The sequence below is a fragment of the Zea mays genome, chromosome 7 (assembly GCF_902167145.1).
Source record: "Zea mays cultivar B73 chromosome 7, Zm-B73-REFERENCE-NAM-5.0, whole genome shotgun sequence".
NCBI classification, from domain to species: domain Eukaryota; kingdom Viridiplantae; phylum Streptophyta; class Magnoliopsida; order Poales; family Poaceae; genus Zea; species Zea mays.
Genome location: NC_050102.1, coordinates 131720674 through 131741174, shown reverse-complemented (window position 1 = coordinate 131741174; position 20501 = coordinate 131720674). Strand labels below are relative to the sequence as shown.

Here is a 20501-nt window from a genome sequence, read left to right as displayed (position 1 = left end):
TATAGCCGTACGCCGCCGACGAATTCCCGAGAGCAGCCTTTTCACCAGAGCCAGCCTGGCGCACCCGACACTGTCCGGTGCACCACCAGACAGTCCGGTGCACCCAGACTGAACAGTAGTTGGCTGTACACAGCCAACTCTTTTTCTTTTTGTCTTTTCTCTGATTTTAGCACTTAGACAAATATGTTAGTACACAAAAACCAATGTACTAAGTCTAGAATCATACCTTTGTGTTGATTTGCACTTCTTCCACCATTTGGCATAGTTTCATACTTAAACCATTTGTGTTGGCACTTGATCACCAAAATACTTAGAAATGGCCAAAGGGTACATTTCCCTTTCACTATTCCAAGCTATGGAAAAACTAGACCGAGTAGCTTTCAACACCGTATTTGCAGCAGTATTAAGAGTATGTTTGTTTCCCTTCTAGCTTATTTATGGTTCTAAAGTGATATTTTACTCTCCTATCCTTCAACCATAATCCAACTTATATAATCTAGAAGGGAAATAAATAGAGCCTAAATGAGCTATGACATACTCTTTCTCTATTGCCTTTTATTTGGACTCTAGCCAATAAGGTTTAAGACCATAGAACCACTCCCTAAAATGGCACTTCTGATACGATCTCGACCACCACTCTCTTCGAAGGACTTCTAGCATCATCTCTTAGTTTGGCCTTGTCACTGCCCGAATCTCTCTAACCGCTACCTCCACTTTTAGGCTCAGAGTTTCTTTTTGGAAAGAATTTTTTTACAACCTTTCACTTTCCTTTCTTCTCACGACTAGCAACCAACCAATTTCTAGATTGAAAAGTGCTATTATGCATGAAGCATACAATTACCACACTCAACGTGACCCGAAAGTGCACATACATCACATAGTTTTGCAAGTTTCTCATAATTCACACGAAAAGCTTCTCGGTTACCATTTCTAATCGAAATATAAACAACCCTAGTTAAAAGTTTTTCTAGATCCATCTTCACTTTGATGCATAAGTTGTCTCTCCACCCATTCTTATCATCATCTAAATGATCAAATCTACTTTCAGAAAATGTCCACTTTTTGTTCCCTAATTGTTCTACATTCTGTCCTGAACATGTAAGCAAATCATATATAAGAACCCAAGTAGCCAAACTCTCTATTAAATTTCACCTTGGAGGCCTTAGTGGTTTCATCCAAGATAGCATGCCTACTAAGGCCTTGTTCAATTACACAAAGATCGAAAGGGGTTAAATTCACTTTTATTCAATTTTAATTAGAAAGGAATTTAATCCTTCAATTCCCTTGTAACCGAACATGTCCTAAGGGCTTGTTTGGTGACAAGGGAGATGGAGAGAATTGAAAGAGAAAAATAGTTCATTTCTCCCTCAATCCCCTCTAATCCTCCTTAATTCCTTTGTCACCAAATGAGCCTTAAGTGCTAGTTTAAGGAAATTGGAAGGGATTGAGGACTGATTGGTGGCAAGAGAATTAGAGAGGATCCATGGAAAGAAAATATCTAGCTATTCAAAATTGAATAACAAGATATTTCCTCCTCATATATCCCCTCTAATTTATCTGCCACCAAATCAACACTGAGGATTTGTTTGGGATAAGAGAAATAGAAGGGATTAGAGAAATCCTCTTGCTATTTAAAATTAAATAGTGAGGGGATTTTAGTCCTTCTGTTCTCCTCCTAAACAAGCCCTAAGCCTGAGAGCTAAACTCCCTTTTTAATTCAAAATTAAATAGAAAGAAGATTAACCCCGCAGTTCCATCCAATTCTCTTGCTCCCAAAAGCACTAGAGGTCCATGGACCATCTTCCATCATCATGCGCCAATCTCCCATATACAAATAAGGAAATTATATTATAGCACAAACAAATTTTCTTCAAAAGAAAATATCGATGTTCCAAGCTGTGTATTTGAGAATGCATCTGCATGAGCTGTTTGAATTATTGTTACCGGTTCGAATTGAAGCATGTGGCACTGAGACAAGTTATATAATATATACTGTATACATACAACGTGGAACGAGGCCACACGAATGCATATCCTACTGCACGGGATTAGAAACTTAATCGATTTCCATGCCCATGCTTGTCCTTCAGTATAGTTGTGCATCTTACACTTTGGAAAAATGAAACTAAACTATACACCAACATGTTCCCTTATTCATTTGTCACCCGCTGGGAAAATACGGTCTTGATGTATATGTGTAACTATAAGACAATAACCTACGTGACCATGGAAGACAATGCGCATCATGTCCATGGATTATAATTTTGCAACGATCTGACCGTATGATGGATCAATACACACAACGACCTGAAAAAGTTCAGGATGAAAACCTGTAAGTTGCGAAGATTGGGACAGATTCTCATGCTGTCACAGATAGACAGACAACTTATACCTTGCCAACACTCTTGCCAGAATGAAGATATTCGACCGCATCTACGACTGAAGCAACACCCAAGAATTGCTTGGGGTCTAGGGAAACCTGTTACACGCCATATCGTGGTATGGCATGAAAAGGTAAGTTACAAGGTGAAATTATAGATATAAATTATCGCACGAATTTATGATCCATCATGAGCACAAAATATTAGGAGTAAGGTAGTCATCTGATTATTTCCATTTGCTAGGCCCTGCTTGGAGTGGCATAAATTATGGAGCATACCTTTAGCTTTCCAGAGGCATACAGGTCAAAAAGTTTGTTAAGATGATCTTGCCACAAGTGAGCATACTGAACAAGGAAAAATCCAGCCTGCAATTTGAAATGGAAATGTTTCAAAGGCTACAACAGAATGCTTTTGGAATATTAGATCCAACATCTACCAATGTAGCTCAATAGTTGTCCTATATACTTCCTCCCTTTTTATTTATTTGACGTGGCACAATTCAACTTTGCACTAACGGGCGACATATAAAAACGAACGGAGGGAGTAGCTTATTTACTTCTCCCTCCAGTGTTTTACAAGGCATATTTCGTTCCACTCAGACAAGGCTTCAACCTAAATTACTCTGCTAATTTTTCATTTATGCGATACAAAACTATAATTATAATCAAGCATATTTTAATACAGATATTGCTAGACGACACAGGTCGTGGCCAGCCCCTATGTCTCATGGTTGATACTCTCCTATGGGCCTGTGGTCATAGGTGATTAGTATGCTTGATACCGAGTCATTATAGGCAAGGATTACCGTTGATTCTGATTCTACAAGTCATATACCCTATAGGTCATCCTTGCCCATATATATGTGTGTGTGTAACCCTGCACTGCACCATCCATAATCAACATATTATTTGCTGTGCCATATCTCTCCTACAAATATGACATCAACTTTGTGTCCCAAAAACTCTAGTAACAGTCCAATCGCTGGTCAAAGGCTTGTCTTAAAGACAAACAAGCCTTGTTGTTTCAAATGGATGGAGTAGCATACCATTTGAAAAAACAGGAGCTAACAAATGTATGTCACGTTGGCTTCAATTTAGTAACGGGCTAAATGGACATCACAGTTTCACCACTACAGCAGCTCATTCTGCCATGCAGGCAATGGCATAACCAAGGCCAAGACAAGCTTTGACCATGCAAGTCCAGGTGTACAGTGGCTGCTCCACAGGATCACACTTGATCCTTCTATGTAAAGTTCAGCAAGGCAATTTGTTAGATAATATTCCTTCAGGATCACACGTGTTAGTGTCAGTTAGTTAGATAAGACATGAGACATATTTAACTGCTATGTTATGCCTCTACTATCATTAGGAGATCCTAAAGATCAACCTATTCCCTCACTTCCATTCTCTAATCTCTACTCATCTACCTTCTTACATGCACCTCTCAATGGTATCGTCAGACACAGGCAGGATGCCAGCAGCCAGCCAAGGATCGGCCAGCAACCTCTCACAGCTACATGTTGCATTCCTTCTCCCAGTGATATGGCACATTCAGTTTCACGTCTAAGAATAGTTGGATGCCCGAAGTGTTGCTGCTGATGCACATATAGGTCACAATATGGGAATATAGAAAGTTCATCTTCTAATAGGTACTCCCTCCATTTCTTTTTACAAGTCGTTTCCAACAGCCAATCTATAAATAGCGGCGACATCTAAAACGGAACGGAGGGAGTATGTATGTATAGAACTAGTATGGTCATTCTATCAGTTATTATGCAACAACTTCGTTTTTTTAACTAAATATAGATTCCCATAGACCAAATCAAACGTCTAAAGCTTATTTGATGATCTGACTCAATGAAAATCTACGCTGTAGGATCAAATACACTACATGCATTGTCTCCTAACCAATTTGTTTAATGAATGCCAAATATCATCACAGTACATTCTAACAAACAAAGTTGGTGAGACATACCACAGTTTGACTTTTAGCTAGAATCTTCTCACATAGTCCAGTGTAGTTCTTTGGCTTCCAGCCATCCTCTCCTTGATACTGAAAATAGGAAGTTACCAATTTTTATTAATTCAGGTATAAGCTATGGCATGTCAATAAAAACCTATTACAATGAAAACCGGATGTAACCAAATATAATCGGAAAAGGTTTCAACATAACCACAATATTTTTTTTAAAGAACAAATATTTCCCTGGTAGACTCCAGTCTACAGCTATTAACCAAATGCATAATAGGTTAAAGATTAAAAAAAAAAACTCAACCTGCAGCGGATAAGACATCCCCGGGTATTGTATTAAGAAGGTCTTCCCACGTAGCTCAACAAAAGAAAACCGAACCCTGGCCCACCCATACACAGCGACATCGTAGCACGTGTGAGAATGACCGTGGCTAGGGCCAGGCCTTAGGCCTGTGCTTTGCCATGTGACAGACAAGAGAATTTTTTGTCAAACTTAGGACATGAAGAGTGCTAATCAGACCACCTAACCAACTCAGCTAGAGTCCCTTTAGTATAGGCTAAGTATTTATTAACACTTAGCAAGGGCCTCTAGTTGAGTTGGTTAGGTGGTCTGAGTAGCACTCCTCAGGTCATGGGCTCGACTCTTAGTGAGAGCAAATTTCAGGCTGAGGTTAAAAAAAGTCACTCGCTAATTCCCTTGGTCGGTATCGGTGAACTGACCTATGGTAGGCAAGCCCTCGTGTAAGGGGCTGGTTGTGTGGGTTAGGCCTCAAAGCACGGGTCAAGGCCCGAACCATAGGAGGGCGACATCCCCATGTATGAGGGGGCAGCTTTCGTGCCTTTTCTCGGTTGGGCTCCGGTTAAGCTCTTCTTAGTGAAATATCGTGGGCGCGGTCTTTCCCACCAGCCAAGTTTTTATTAACACTTAGCACATTTAAAAATATTCCAGATTTTATGCTTCCACAAAATAAAAAGAAAAGGGCCAGAATCATTGACACTAAGTCCCAGGCTTCAAGTATTCCTAGAAACTGTAAATGTTGGAGCACGTGACGGTTTTACATAATCACCCTCAGATGTTGCCACTTGCAATATAATAAGCTAAAAGCATGGATCTCAAGGGCTGCCAAAGTTACCTGGGAGATCATACCAATTACAATGAGATGCCCATGGACTGCAAGTGCATTCAAGCACAAGTCAAACATTTCCCCACCTACAGATTCATATATGATATCTACACCTCTTGGAAACTCTTTCTTCAGAACCTGAATTCAAACATTTTAAATTAATAAACACATGGAAAAAAACAAACAAGGCATCAATTTATGTGGTTTGCAAACACTTGAGATTTCAAAATGTAACTCATAATATCACAGATCTAAATAACCTACAGTTTCTACAACATGAGTGTAGTTCAAGCATGCACATCAAATATTTTGCATTCTGTATGACACATGAAAGGTTACAATAGTGTATGCAGTAAGCATGATATGGCTTGAAGCTATGAAAATTGCAGAACTGCGAATAGAGGTAGGAAAAACCAAACAGAAACATATAGTACAAAATAATGCCAAAACAAGGATGAGATATCAAAAATGGAGGACTGCAGATGTTGTGCTCCACGGTTGATGATCATTGCTTTGAGTATTGGTGGCAGATTTGCTCTATCAATGTGGCTAATTCATTTGAGAAAGGGCTTCAACTCGTTGGTGATTTTGGGTGCTTGGTCTATTTGGAAGCACAAGAAGTCAGGAACAAGTGTGCCTTTGATGGGTGTAATTCTAGTTTAGCTGCTGCTCTCCGGCTGGCTAGGGAGGAGGCTGTGTGTTTGTCCTTGGCTGGTGCTAAAGCTCTGTCTTTCTTCCATATAGACGAGCTGCTGGCCTCGTGTAAGGTGGTGTTGTCAGGGTATTTTCTCCCTTAGTTACCGGTGTTTTTTTTTCGGTAACTGTTTTTGTAACGGGGATTTCTCCTCTATTCTCTTTCTTTTTAATACAATGTGCAGTTCTCCAGCGTATTCAAGAACAAAGATATCGAGCTGACACTTTACATGTAAAACCTCCCATAGTAAAATCCAATTATGTGCAGTGGATGTAAGAAAAGGTCAATCTTAAAAACTGCAACAAAAACATACATCTTTGACTCGTTCATTTCTGTAATTGATAACACGATCAACTCCTAAGGAAGCCAGAAGTTCAGCTTTACTTTCACCTCCACATGTGGCAACAACCTTGTTGCCTGCTAATTTCGCCAGCTAGTGAAGATATGAAAAGAAACATTCAAAAAGTAAGATTGTTCAGAGTTAAAAATTAATCATACGAAAGTAGAACAATATGTAAACAGGAAACCAGAACCAACAGAACCAAATATGATAACCTTACCCATGTCCTAGAAGGCTAGAATATCTTGCCCATTGCTCAATCCAGTAAAAATACAAGCTACCAAAGTATGTCCCTAAGAACTATCCAAGTGAAAGATGAATTGGATGAAACCCAAATTATAAGGAATGTTTATTCTGTATAAGTTCGAAAAGTATAAACAGTATATGTTTATCCTATACCTCCTCACAACCCATTGGAAAATATGTGCAATTGGGAGCTACTTTTAAAAAAAAACGTAGTAATGCTATCGAAATGGTGTCAGCTGACCTGAACTGCGAACTGTCCTGTTCCACCAGCAGCTGCTGTAACTAAAACAACTTGCCCAGATGTCATTTGTCCTGCCTAAAGCCAGCAAAAATCAACCAAATTAATTTAGGATAGAAAACAGATTGCTCAAAAGTAAAGAAAACAAGCAGGGGTATATAAAATAAACCTTTTCAAGACTAATTGATGCAGTCAGTCCTGATGTCAACATTGCAACAACCTCAGGGTCTGGTCTTGGCACTGGAAGAAGATGTTTGGCTGGAACCTTCACGAGAAAAAAAACAAAGATAAAAACCAGTACTGACAGGCAAGCATAACTATATTTCAAATTTAATATGCTGCAGATGATCTCATTTCAACGACAGAAGCTACTAGGTAACTTGTTGTGCGATAGAAGGGCACAAAATGGAAGACCTCCGTGAATTCAGCATAGCTCCCAAAAGTCATAAGGGCCACAGGAGTGCCAACTTTGATATGACTGACTGAATCTCCAACAGCGGCAACAATTCCCACACCCTGCATACATTGAGATTCCTCATAAGGAAATAGGGAAAAAAATAATGAGCAAAGTCGATGATGCCCCAGTGCCCAGAAAAGTCGTAGCTAAATGTGATAAACAATTTATGCAAAAATTAATGAGGAAAGTCAATTGATTACTTCAAAACCAGCATCAAATGGAAGGCGTGAAGCAGTTTCTTTAGGATTACCACTAAAATAACGTCCTGAACTGAAGTTGACCTGTACAAAGGCCATTAAACCATCCAAATCTCAGTTAATGGGCATCAGGAATCAACGAAAAAACAATTGAAAAAGAAACCGAAAGACTTACATCACTAGCATTTACGCCAGCATATATTATTTTAACCAGAGCACTATGCGCTTTGATAGGAAATCTCAGTTGCACACGCTCAAGTCTTGTAGCATTGCGAAAATTATGGCTGAGTGTGTGAACAACTCTACACAAGCATAAAAAAGAAACGATCATTAATAAAACAAATGCAATTTTGAATACCTGCACAAAATTTCCAGCATGTGAGATACAATTACCGACAGGGTATTACCATTTGAGGAAATTTCTGGCAAGTGAAACTCGATAATTGATATGCAATATAAATTCTAAGCTCAGCTAATTGTTAAAAAACTACTAGAAAATGTCATGTGCCAAAAAAAGGTCAGCAATATGTCATCTTGCGTAAACAGTTGAGACTTGAGACACATCCTAAGCAAATGCTGACTACTATAATAATTGTAGGAACTAGGAACTAATCAACTAAAGTTGTTTATTTCGGTTTAAGTAGTTTAATTAGCTCCTTAACTCATCATAAGGAATTGTTGGGACAAGAAAAGCAATCTAATGGGCCGGGGGCTGTTGGACAGCTTATACCTTGTCAAAGAAAAAGAACTAGACCAATGTCAGGGCCTAAGGAGGCCCACGGAGGGGCTGCGGTAGCAGCAGCCATGAGCCCTTCAAGGGGGATTAGATAAGGATAGTTAGAGATAAGATTAGAAGATTAGTTGAGATTTTTTAAGAGATTAGTTGAGATTATCTAGGAAGGTTATCAGTTAGTAGTTTGTTGAGAGTTTTTAGGAGAGTTTTAAGGAGATAAGGATCTATAGCTAGATAGGGGCAGCCAGCTGGCCTATTTATGTAATCAATGGATGAGAAATAAAGTAGACAAGAATTAGAAGGGAGAAACCCTCCTCTTGCTCGGCCGTGGGCAGAGGCCCCCGGCCGACGTTCCTACCCATCGATACCCCTCTCCAATCCCTCACCAATCTAGCGACCATAACAACCAACCTAAGAGGAACCAGGTGGCATTTTATTAAGGAGAAAATAAGCACTCAAAAATTTGCCTTAACGAGGACTTCAACCTAAGTGGTCTAGGCATACGTCCACACCCTTGACTAACTAAACTAATTCAGCTTCCTTACCTTCTCAAAGAAAGAAACATAACATAGCAAGACTTACATCTTCTCAAAGAATTCAGGCATTCGGATGCTAGGATATATATTGTTTGTCAGCATCCTTTTTGATTTGTTAGGATTCACCATATACTTTCTTTGTTCTTCTGGTGTTGGCCAGTACTCCATCCCTCGTCGTTTTGTTATCCAAAGGCAAGCACCAGCCTTGCTCTCATCCTGTATAAGCTCAAATGTGCCTGATGCCAAAAAATAGAAAAAAATAGGTGGGGTGGAGGGCTGACGTTTGTGTTAAATATGACATCACAAGATCCCTGAACCATATCTACCAGGAGATACCGTACCATTTGGTTGGTTAACCATCACTTGCTAAAGTTCTCAAGATCAGAAACAGAACTGGCCTATTCATGCAGGTTACACAACCTACCATGTACATTATTGAATTTATATCAATGGAATTCACATGTTTTACAGTGATAACAAATGTTTTTGTGCAGTTCATCTTTAAAACACCCCACCTCAACATAACACTAGAAGTTTAAAACAATTCATCTGACGCTTGCATTGATCATCATGGCACATAAAATATGGTTACAAAGCTAATAGTCCTGTAATAACACTAGATTACAGAAATGGTGTACCGTTAACAACATCTTCCATCTCCAAATATCCACCAGATGAATCTATAACTTTGCGGCTCATTTGTTCCGCCATATTGGTTTGGACAAACTGCATAAATCAGTATAAGACTAAGTTAACACAGATAATCGCAAATTGATCTTACCTTTGTCCTTTCTAGCTGTTGATCATGATCCATCAGGAGAGAGAGAGAGAGTTTCTAGAAATAACAGAGGCCAACTCATCTGGCACACTTAGTTAATTTTAATTAGTATTTGATCTTGTCATACCAGTCTGCTTCTAGAATTATATAAGATCATCCACATGCAGTGGTGGGGATCAGAGGTATAGATATCACCAGTGGTCCTTAAGATAGTTAACAGTCACACTATTTGGTCAAAATCTTTCATTTTGTCTAAAAAAATCAACTTGCAGGGGAAAGACCCCCTCCCGCCGCCCACGCAGGCATTGCACTAAAAAAACTTCTCAGGCATTAGACCAGAAACACCCTGAAGGCAGGCTGTCCTGGACATGCCATCGAGCGCCGCCAGTGGTCATGTGTATCTCACTTAAAAAAAGCAGATGGTTACACTTGCACATATAATGAGATGATGAGATGCGACTTCGGCACTATTGCATATGAGAAAGGAGATGTTGATTTGGAAGGTCAAGTAGTGTACAAGAAGGATACCTTTCATTATTTATGATCAATGCTACAGAGAGACAGAGATATTGAAGAAGATGTTAACCATAGTCCATAAAATCAAAGCAAGGTGAGAAGTGGCGCCAAGCATCTAACATTCTATGTGACAATATGATACCATAGAAGCTAAAAGGCAAGTTTTATAGGGCGACGATTAGACCCGTTATATTGTATGGTGTAGAATTTTAGCCTAAAAAGACGACATGTTCACTAGATAAGTGTTGCGGAAATGTGTATGTCGCATTGGATTTATGGCCATACAAGAAGGGATGAGTCCGGAAAGATGATATACATGATAGGCTATGGGTAGCATCAATTGAAGAAAAATTTGTCCAACTGGTGTTGAGATGGTTTGGACATGTTCAACGGAGACCGGAGACCTCCAGAAGCACCAGTGTGTAGTGGGATTCTAAGATGCGATAGTAATGGGAAGAGAGACAGGGAAAGACAGAAGTTAACATGGGAAGATGTAGTAAAAGGAGACTTGAAAAGATGGAATATACCAGAAAATTTGGCCTTGAATAGGAGTGCATAGGAAACAGCTACTCACACGTTTGAACCTTGATTTATGGCTTTTTTTGGTTTCAACTTCAGTCTACCTCAACTTGCTTGGGACTAAAAGACTTTGTTTGTTTGTTGTTGTTACACTTGCATGTATAACTCAGGAATACAGCTGACAAAAAGCGTTTTCATTTTTAGGCCTGTTTAAATTTGCTCCCAAGGGAGTCGAACCTTGGACCTGAAGTGCTACTAAGGTTGCCGCACCAAATAGGCTACAACCTCTTTCACTTTTAATTTTGTCTATTAATGTCAATTTATGAGACAGAGAATACAGTCTGCTGTATGCACAGCTGTACCACTGTTGAATTAATTTTTAAAATAAAAAAACTTAAAAAGGTAACAAGATTAAGACAAACAAAAATACTAAAACAAAAGCAAGTACACAAATTATAGAACAGATCAACAGATAATAAAATTTTGATTAAGTCATGTGGTTTCTTAATACCTCCGGGCAGAGCACATTGACACGAACACCATGGCGTTTCAATGGAGAAAGTGATCTTGTAAACATAACCACACCCCCTGTCAAGAAACGAAGTGAGATCATAAGGCATCTGGAACCATGCAGCAGATGGTTTATGTACATATTATCCTTCATAAATTAATAGCCATAGTTAATATTAAAATAGGCCTAGTAGGCTACTATTGCAATCACAATCTAAAAGGGGCAAACCCAGTGGTGGAGACTCCCACATGAGGCCTTGTTCGGTTATTCCTATCCCATGTGGATTGGGATTAGAGAAAATTATGAAAGATTTTGACTTGTTCGGGATTGAAACCCACTCAATCCCACCCAATCCACATGGATTGAGATCAAAACGAAGAAGCCCTGAGTGGGATCTGGAAAAGGGATAAACCGAGAGAAGCCCCCCCCCCCACCCACACACAGAAATGCAGAGAGGCTGCTTCGAACCCATAACCTAGTAACTGTATGAGACAGCTCTCACCATTGCACCAGACATGCCCTTCAATGTTGCAATAACAATCTGCTGACAAAAGGAGGGAAGAAGAAAACAGTATATGGGATCATATACCTTTTGCCGCACTATATACGGGATCGAGGAACATAGGATAAAGACCTGCCGCTGAACCAATGTTTATTATGACACCGGGCTTCTTTTGGTTTCGCATTATTTGACTCTGGTGATTAAAAATTCAACCAAAAGTCATGTGCATGTGGCATTTGGATGTGAAGAAAATATAGATAACACACCTGACAGTTAATAACATGACTCAAAATAGTTGTACAAAGACGAAGAAATCAAACTAAACCAAGAATGCAAACATGATCTGCCTATTGTAATTGATACACCACACCAGCAATAACCATTGGTATAAATAAACAATTTGAGTTACCGGAAGATCAACTTAACAATTTCTTTTGACAAATAACAGTAGACTTACTGCAATGCGAGTACCATCAATGACAGCAACAAGGTTCACATTAACAGCATGCCTCCATGTTCTAGTTCCATCAGATGTATCATCATAAACTAGTGTTTTATTAGCAATTCCAGCACAGTTGATGCAGATATCTAGTCCATTGTATGTCTGTACATGCTTCTCAAAACAAGCAGCAAGATTATCTGCATATTAAAGTGTATATTTAAGGTCATGGTAGGGAAACCTTTCAGTTAACATCTAAAAGTTAAAAACTCTTACCTGCATTACTAACATCACACTTAACAAATATTGAAGATGGAATTCTAAGATCTCCGTGAAATTTGCTATTTTCTTTTTGAACTAATGTAGCAACTTCTCTTCCATTTTCCTCTGAGAAATCAACGACAGTCACAAATAAACCCCTCCTTGCAAAAGCAATACAAAGTGCTTTCCCTGAAAAGAGAGCTCTTAAGTTAATACATTAAAAGGTACCTACCCGGACTGGTGACTGAAGGGAGAGACTAAACCCATAAGACGGAGCAGAATCTACCGTGAAAAATTTCCTCACATTAAACTAAAGGTCTAAGATCTAGATATCAATCAATAATCAGTGTAATACCAAACCTATTCGCTATCATCAACTGGGTATAAGCAATCTGGTTCTATGGTCAGCTAGAACATACAGAGGCTACTTTAATCCAGTGTTACTGGTACACGTCAACTTTCAGTTTCGTTTAAACCATCCTATACGTGCAGTTGCAACCTTGCGGTATCAGATCTGCCAAACAAAGAACCTTGCTATCAATTACATGCTAGTTTTCAGAAAGTTTTGAGTCTTTGGTTTTGCTGTGGGCACATATTGTTGCATGGCTGCACGTTATATGATGTGTAGTACCCAAAACAGAACTCTATTCGGCTACTTTATTTCCAGCAAACCTGCAGTTTAAAGAACACAAATCTCAAAAAAAGATTCTCTCACTAGATTTATACTATTATAATTGTGACCAATTCCAATAGTTGGCAGCTTTTGATACAGTATAATTGATACTCCGTGCAATCCGAACTAGATGTCGTTAGAATTCCAATCAGTAAAACTTCCATAGCTTTGAAATATATTTTCATAGGATAGAGCTATAATTGCATCATTTCCCAGACAGACGTATCACTAATTCACTATATTAGGTAAAGGTAACTTATTATTATTGTAACATAAGCCGTGCAGCACTGCAGCTACGTGCCCTGCACAACAATACAACTACACTGACGACCGTGATCTGAATCCAAAGGTTTCCAAAAAAAAACGTCCGCCTCCTCCATTCGACTGCTACACCGCATAATTAGCGCATCACCTCCCCAGTCACCGCATTCAGCTCAGATCGACAGAGGCGAGAAAAGCAATTCAGTCCGCGAATAAACGCGCGCTAGCCTCTCCTAGTTCGTACGAATGGATCCCTTTGTACAGGTTGAAGTAAAGCGGCACGGGGCATCGGGACTCGGGACTGAACATCGTTTCGCGAGTCGCTGGGAGCCTGGGGAAGAGGGGCGCCTCTTACCGATGCCAGAGGCGCCGCCGGTGACGAGCGCCGACATGCCGGGCTTGAGCTCCATCTCGCCGGCGCAGGGGTGGGTGGAGCGGCCGAGGAGCTGCTGAGGAATCGCAGCGGCGAAGGCGCGAAGTGCGAGATGCGAAGCGAGACGAGGCTCCGGCCGGCACGCGGAACTGCCGAGGCCGAAGTGGGGAAGGAGACGAGGCCACGGAGCTTTCGGCGCCGGTCTCCTACTCTCCTGTAATCTAAAATATCGCGCCGTATCTTCCTTTGCTGTCCCAGTTCCGTTTCATTTCGCGTGGCCCTCTGGAGTCTGGAAAGCCCAGGCATGTGACGGGGTGGGGGTGGGTACCGTCAGGTCCGTCACCGAGCACATGAAAACCGTGCTCCAACGGCTTCACTAATCACTACCTGGGGCAATAGTTTGCAGTTGGGCAGATGGTTCGTGCTCATCGGCTTATGCGTGGTTTCTTATCACGACCCTGAACGATAGATTCCACGATTTACAACACGGGAACAGCGAAAGGACAAGAGCAGGATGCAAAGACTTATGGAAGTCCAAGAGAAGGATAGGGAGTACATGGACATGCAGCTCCGACTCCGAGAAGGGAACATTAGAGATGGAGCACGTACAACTGTTGATTAATATACGTGCATGTGTGAAAATTGAGTGTATAGCTCGGTTGGATTAGTTTTTTAAACAACAAATGTGTATGTCGACAGTGAACTATGAATTATGACAAATTTAGATATTTGTCCGCCTAATAATTTTCTCATTCAGGAGTGCTCGTGGGATTGCGCAAAAAAAACATGCATAGATAGACGAAGGAAAGGAAGATGCAGGTGGAGCACGTATGACTGTTGACCAATATGTGTATGCGTGTCAATTAAGTGTAGCTTAGTTGTGGTTTATGTTACAATATTTATGATCAATCCTCTCCAAGAGATGCGATAGTTTCTCCCCAAGGAACACACTCATTGGGAATGCCCTGATTCGCTTGTATATAAACAAGATCTTCTCTGCAATAAAGAACGCATCTGTCATTCTCTCAAACTCGTTACCACTGATTGCAACACGTTATCAGCACTTGCTCGCGAAAATAGAGGGAGAAGGAGAAGAACAATCGTTGTTTTTTACAAGAACGGAGGCAGCAACCTCCAAATCGACACGAGAGGTATGGAATAAACCGTTTCCCTTCGCATCCGTCGTATGCGTGAAGTTCTCCATGTTATCGATGGGCAAGATGTTGCGATTCCCCGGTGGACGCGAACCCTGAACGACGTGTCCAAGTGCAAAATGTGCACTTTTGTGCTGTTCACGGGTGGACAACGGTCATACTGGTGCCGGTGGTTGAATGTGGTCTCCTGTAGCATCCCAAAAATTCAAATCTTGGAATTTTCTCAAACTCGCCCTAAATTCAAAATGAATTTCAAATTTCGTTTCAAAATGTTTGTTTGCAAGTTGATATCAACAAATAAATTATAGTGGTCTATATTTTCTCCAAAATCCTCCTCAAAATATCCTACAAATATTTCCTCAGTGACCCTCCTCAAATTCTTTCCAGAAATACTGCCCAGATATTTCCCCAGTAATCCACCTCAAGTTCTTTCCAGAAATATTGTCCAAATATTCCACCGATATATCTCCAAGTATTTTCCTCTTGAGAAATACCTTCAGAATCATTTTTCAAGTCCCTATAAATATTTTCTTCATAACTTTCTTCATGCTCATACGTATACGTAAGCCTCCAGTGTCATACGGTGAGCTCTACAAGCTAATCTCACTTGTACAAGACAAATACATGTTAATCTCTCACTAATCCTCTCATCCTCCCACTAATCCTCTCATCCCTCCCCCTAATCCCCCACCATGGCTATAAATAGAGGGGCAAGGGCCTCCTCTCATCCCACCCCAAGCCATTTCATGGCAACTCTCTTCCCCCCCACACACACACCCACTCCATGTTCCACACAAGCACACACTAGCACAAGGATCGTTCGATCGTTCTTCGATCGTTCGTCCCCTGTTCTTAGTTTGTTCGTTCGTCCGATCGTTCGATCGTTCGTCCGATCGTTCATGGTTCGTTCGTCCATTCGTCCGATCGTTCGATCGTTCGTCCGTTCGTTCGTCTAAATAATCTTTTTCCTACTGTTATGCTGCCGAAATTCCGATCGTTCGTTCGTTCGATCATTCGATCGTTCATCGTTCGTTCATAGTTCCTATTCATCGTTCTTCCAGATAATCTTTGTCCTGCCGGTTATGCTGCCGAAATTCCGATCGTTCGTTCGTCCGATCATTCGATCGTTCGTCCGTTCGTTCATCCAAATAATCTTTTTCCTGCCGTCATGCTGCCGAAATTCCGATAGATCGTTCGTCCGATCGTTCGTTCGTTCGTTCATAGTTCCTATTCATCGTTCATCGTTCGTTCATAGTTCCTATTCATCGTTCACCGTTCGTTCATACGAACTATTCACCATCACTACTCACTGTTACTATTCACCGACACTATTCACCATCGTTACTATTCATTGTTAGTATTCATCATCATTACTATTTATCATCATTACTACTCATCGATGATATCTATAGTAACTTTTTTGTCGTCACTATTCATCGTTAGTGTTCATCATTACTATTCATTGATTAGCCGATCACCCCAAATTTCAACTACTCATACATCATACTATCCAGTCCACCTAAGACCAGCCAGACCCATATTTCAGTCATACGAACTCCGGTGACTGTGATTTTCCTTCCAGTGGGAACTTCACATCTGGTCACTCATCCCAGGTTTCTCCAAGTTGAGCACACTTAACTTTGAGATTCCTTCGAACCAGGCTCCCAAACTCAGATTCCAATAATTCTCGTTTCTAAATCTTATCAAACTATTCCCTATCCAACCATGTCATCCCTTAAGCATGGTCCATATTCCAGAAAACTCCCAAAATACTCTTGTCCCATATTCTGCCTATAACTCTCCTGTTCATACTAAGTCAGACGATTCATTCGTCACTATTCTCACCAACAATGAACTTCACTGAGCTACACCACATACACTCAGCTATAAATACACCCAGCTACCCTCTCCTTCTCCACACACACTCAACACCCTCAGTCAAGGCAAACACCCAACCCACTCAGTTACTCCGCTCTGCCGGCTACACGCATAGTGTCGCTTCGCCTCCAGTCCACCCTCCTGGTAAGCACCTCCGCTCCACCACCAGTAATATCACAACACCACATGACACAGATTCTACTCAAGACTCTACACATCCATATATCGCTTTTCTGACCACTATACTAAATATTTGTTGGTATACTTGCTTGTTTGTATGTTTGCTTATTCATGTTGCATAGTTATTGGAGCGTTCGTGCCGTCTCATGGAGGCCAGATCTGCAAGTCTACGCCAGGCAGTGGAGCCAGAAGCGAGTTCCATGAGCTCTCCTTCCCCCTTCGCCGAATAAGCATGGCAAGCTCACTGGATCCCTTTGATGCATAAATTACCTATGATTTTTCAACCACAACCCTCAGCCTGTTATTTTATGCATGATATGATTTTGAGACAAGTTATTATGGCCACCCAAGCCGCTTGCCGCAATCAATCCCTGATATATATGTTCCAAATGATTTGAGAAAAGGTGTGAGTTTTCAAAAGAAAATGCTTTTCAAAACGTGTATGATGAAGGGTTTTCACCCTTATCACCTTGTGAGTGGGATAATCAGGGACTCCCTGGTTTAGGGGAGGGCCTAAGGTGTTGGCTCAGCCGGTTTAGGCGTGAGCAGAAGGATTGTCCCCTCATATAAGGACCGGTTTGTCATCTTCACCACATGTACTCTTTAATAGTACAACCACTCGAGACTGTGTGGGCAGTCACTCAATCTGAACTCGTGCGGTCCGACCCTAGGGTTATGAAGGATGGGGAGCACCGGGAGGATAAGGAGGGGGGAAGTTTTGTCCGGTTTGGACATGGTGGTGGCCTGACTCCTTCCGGATAACTGTTAAGGTTAGGACGTGCGGGGAAAGAAAGAGATTCGGATTTGGGTCTCACTAGCTATGAGATCGCAGAGCCGGACTAGTGGGTAAAGTGTACACCTCTGCGCAGAGTTTAAACCTATTCGAATAGTCTGTGTCCACAGGAATGGACGAGTCTGGTGTGGTATGTCAATTAGTGTTTTGTTTTCCAAAAAAAGGGGTGCGTTTGAGAAAAGTGGTTTTAAAAAGGTTCGGCGGTTGAGCCGTGAGCTATGGTGGACGGGAAGTCCAGTGGCTGTTGTTGAAAATGAAAACCAGTGGGAAACTGCTGAGATACCTGGATGGTTTAGTCCAGGGGATTTTGTTCTAATACTGAAAAACTTCCTGCTCCTTTTGGAGAGGATGCGCTTTGCAAAATACAAAATGTTTTTCAAAACAACCCTGCATAAAATATTGTTGTTTCTGCAAAATATCCTGAGCTCCACATATTCCATGCATTATATATGATTTCCCCATTCCGTGGGTGAAGGTGGGCTGATGAGTACGTTTGTACTCACCCTTGCTTATTTGTTGTTTTTCAGAAAAAGGAGATCGGGTAAGAGTTACAACTGTTCCCAACCTTGCATGTGGCTGTTGGACCGCTGATTTGCTTCGCTGCGTATATCGGGCTGCTTCAGCCCCACTCTGATGATATGTCCCAAGTTGTGGACCAACTCTTAAAGTTGATCGCCACCTTTATAGGTTTGTCTCGTTTAAGCAGATCTGGAATCATCTGATGTATAAATGTGTTTACTAGCCTCCTGGGACTAGTAATTGTATCACATTTGAGTCCCAGAGGATTGGGACGCTTCATCTCCCCACCGCGTTCCAATCACCACCAGTGCCGATGGGAGACGCAGGGTCGTCGGCAACCGCACCGATGGACGTCGATTTGGCGGCACCACCGCCTCCTCCACCCACTACAGCGGCAGTTCGTCGTCGTTCATGAGAGCACCTAGAGGGGTGGGTGAATAGGTGATCCTGTAAAATTCAACACTAAATAGCCACAAGCTTGGTTATAAACATGTTAGTGCAATAGAACCAAGTGGCTATAGAGCAAGCTCTTGCGAATCACAATAATCACAGAGAAAGACAACACAAGAAACACAGTGGTTTATCCCGTGGTTCGGCCAAGTATAACACTTGCCTACCTCCACGTTGTGGCGTCCCAATGGACGAGGGTTGCACTCAACCCCTTTCAAGTGATCCGATGATCAACTTGAATACCACGGTATTCTTCCTTATAGTTTTCTTCCCGTTTGCGAGGAATCTCCACAAGTTGGAGCCTCTCGCCCTTACAAGAATGATCACAAAGAAGGCACAGAGTAAGGTTGGGAAGAGCAACGCACACTAGAATTAAATCCATACCTCAAACACGCACACAAGTGAGAAGATGAGCACACAAAACACGCGCGGGGATGAGAGCACCTAGAGGGGGGGTGAATAGGTGATCCTGTAAAACTTAACTTTATAGCCACAAAAACTTGTTAAGTGTTAGCACAATTATTGCCAAGTGGCTAGAGAGGAGTCTCAACAAAACACAATACCACAAGAGATCAAACACAGAGATGACACAGTGGTTTATCCCGTGGTTCGGCCAAGACCAACGCTTGCCTACTCCACGTTGTGGCGTCCCAACGGACGAGGGTTGCAATTAACCCCTCTCAAGCGGTCCAAAGACCAACTTGAATACCACGGTGTTTTGCTTTGCCTTTCAATATCCCGTTTGCGAGGAATCTCCACAACTTGGAGTCTCTCGCCCTTACACTTGAGATTCACAAAGAAATACGGAGTAAGGGAGGGAATGAGCAACGCACACAAGACTTCAAAAGATCAAAGCAACACGCACACAAGCAGCAACAAGAGCTCGCAACACAACTCAAAGAGTTCACAACTCCACAAGAGCTCTATATGCTATCACAATGAAACGAATGCGCGAAATCAATGTCTTGGTGCTTAGAAGTGTTGTAGGAATGCTTGGTGTACTCCTCCATGCGCCTAGGGGTCCCTTTTATAGCCCCAAGGCAGCTAGGAGCCGTTGAGAACAAATCTGGAAGGCCATCCTTCCCTTCTGTCGTCGGGCGCACCGGACAGTCCGGTGCACACCGGACACTGTCCGGTGCCCGATTTATTTCCATAAACAGCGCAGTCGACCGTTGCAGGTCGTTGAAGATCTGGGAGCCGATGGCGCACCGGACATGTCCGGTGCCCCCTTCCGACCGTTGGCTCGGCCACGTGTCTCGCGCAGATCGCGCGGCCGACCGTTGGCCCGGCCGACCGTTGGCTCACCGGACAGTCCGGTGCACACCGGACAGTCCGGTGAATTATAGCCGTACGCCGTCGGCGAATTCCCGAGAGCGGCTACTTCGCGTCGAGTCAGCCTGGCGCACCGGACACTGTCCGGTGCACCACCGGACAGTCCGGTGCCCCAGACCGAAACAGCCTATTGGCTGTACACAACCAACTTTCTCCTTTTCTTCTTTTCTCTGTTTCTAACACTTAGACAAGTATATTAGTACACAAAACCAATGTACTAAGGCTTAGAAACATACCTTTACTTGTGATTTGCACTTTGTCCGTCCATGGGCATAGATTTACATTTAAGCACTTGTGTTGGCACTCAATCACCAAAATACTTAGAAATGGCCCAAAGGCACATTTCCCTTTCAATCTCCCCCTTTTTGGTGATTTATGCCAACACAACATAAAGCAACTAGAACAAGTGCAAAATCACTTCAAATAGAACTCAAATCTATTTTGA

At 41.8% G+C, this 20501-nt stretch overlaps 1 protein-coding gene across 1 annotated transcript; it reads right to left on the bottom strand.

Annotated features, from left to right (window-relative positions):
• Positions 1-1964: 1964 nt before the first annotated feature.
• Positions 1965-14025, bottom strand: LOC100381485 (ARP protein (REF)). The gene is made up of 18 exons (NM_001326462.1): positions 13733-14025; positions 12459-12632; positions 12201-12382; positions 11831-11936; positions 11242-11318; positions 9556-9643; positions 8964-9153; positions 7824-7950; positions 7652-7732; positions 7409-7510; positions 7164-7259; positions 6998-7072; positions 6484-6603; positions 5486-5614; positions 4356-4433; positions 2660-2746; positions 2393-2479; positions 1965-2307 (listed from the first exon to the last, which is right to left on the bottom strand). Exons 1-18 carry the CDS (start codon positions 13785-13787, stop codon positions 2257-2259), a joined length of 1905 nt encoding a protein of 634 aa, NP_001313391.1. The 5' UTR covers positions 13788-14025; the 3' UTR covers positions 1965-2256.
• Between the last annotated feature and the right edge of the window lie 6476 nt (positions 14026-20501).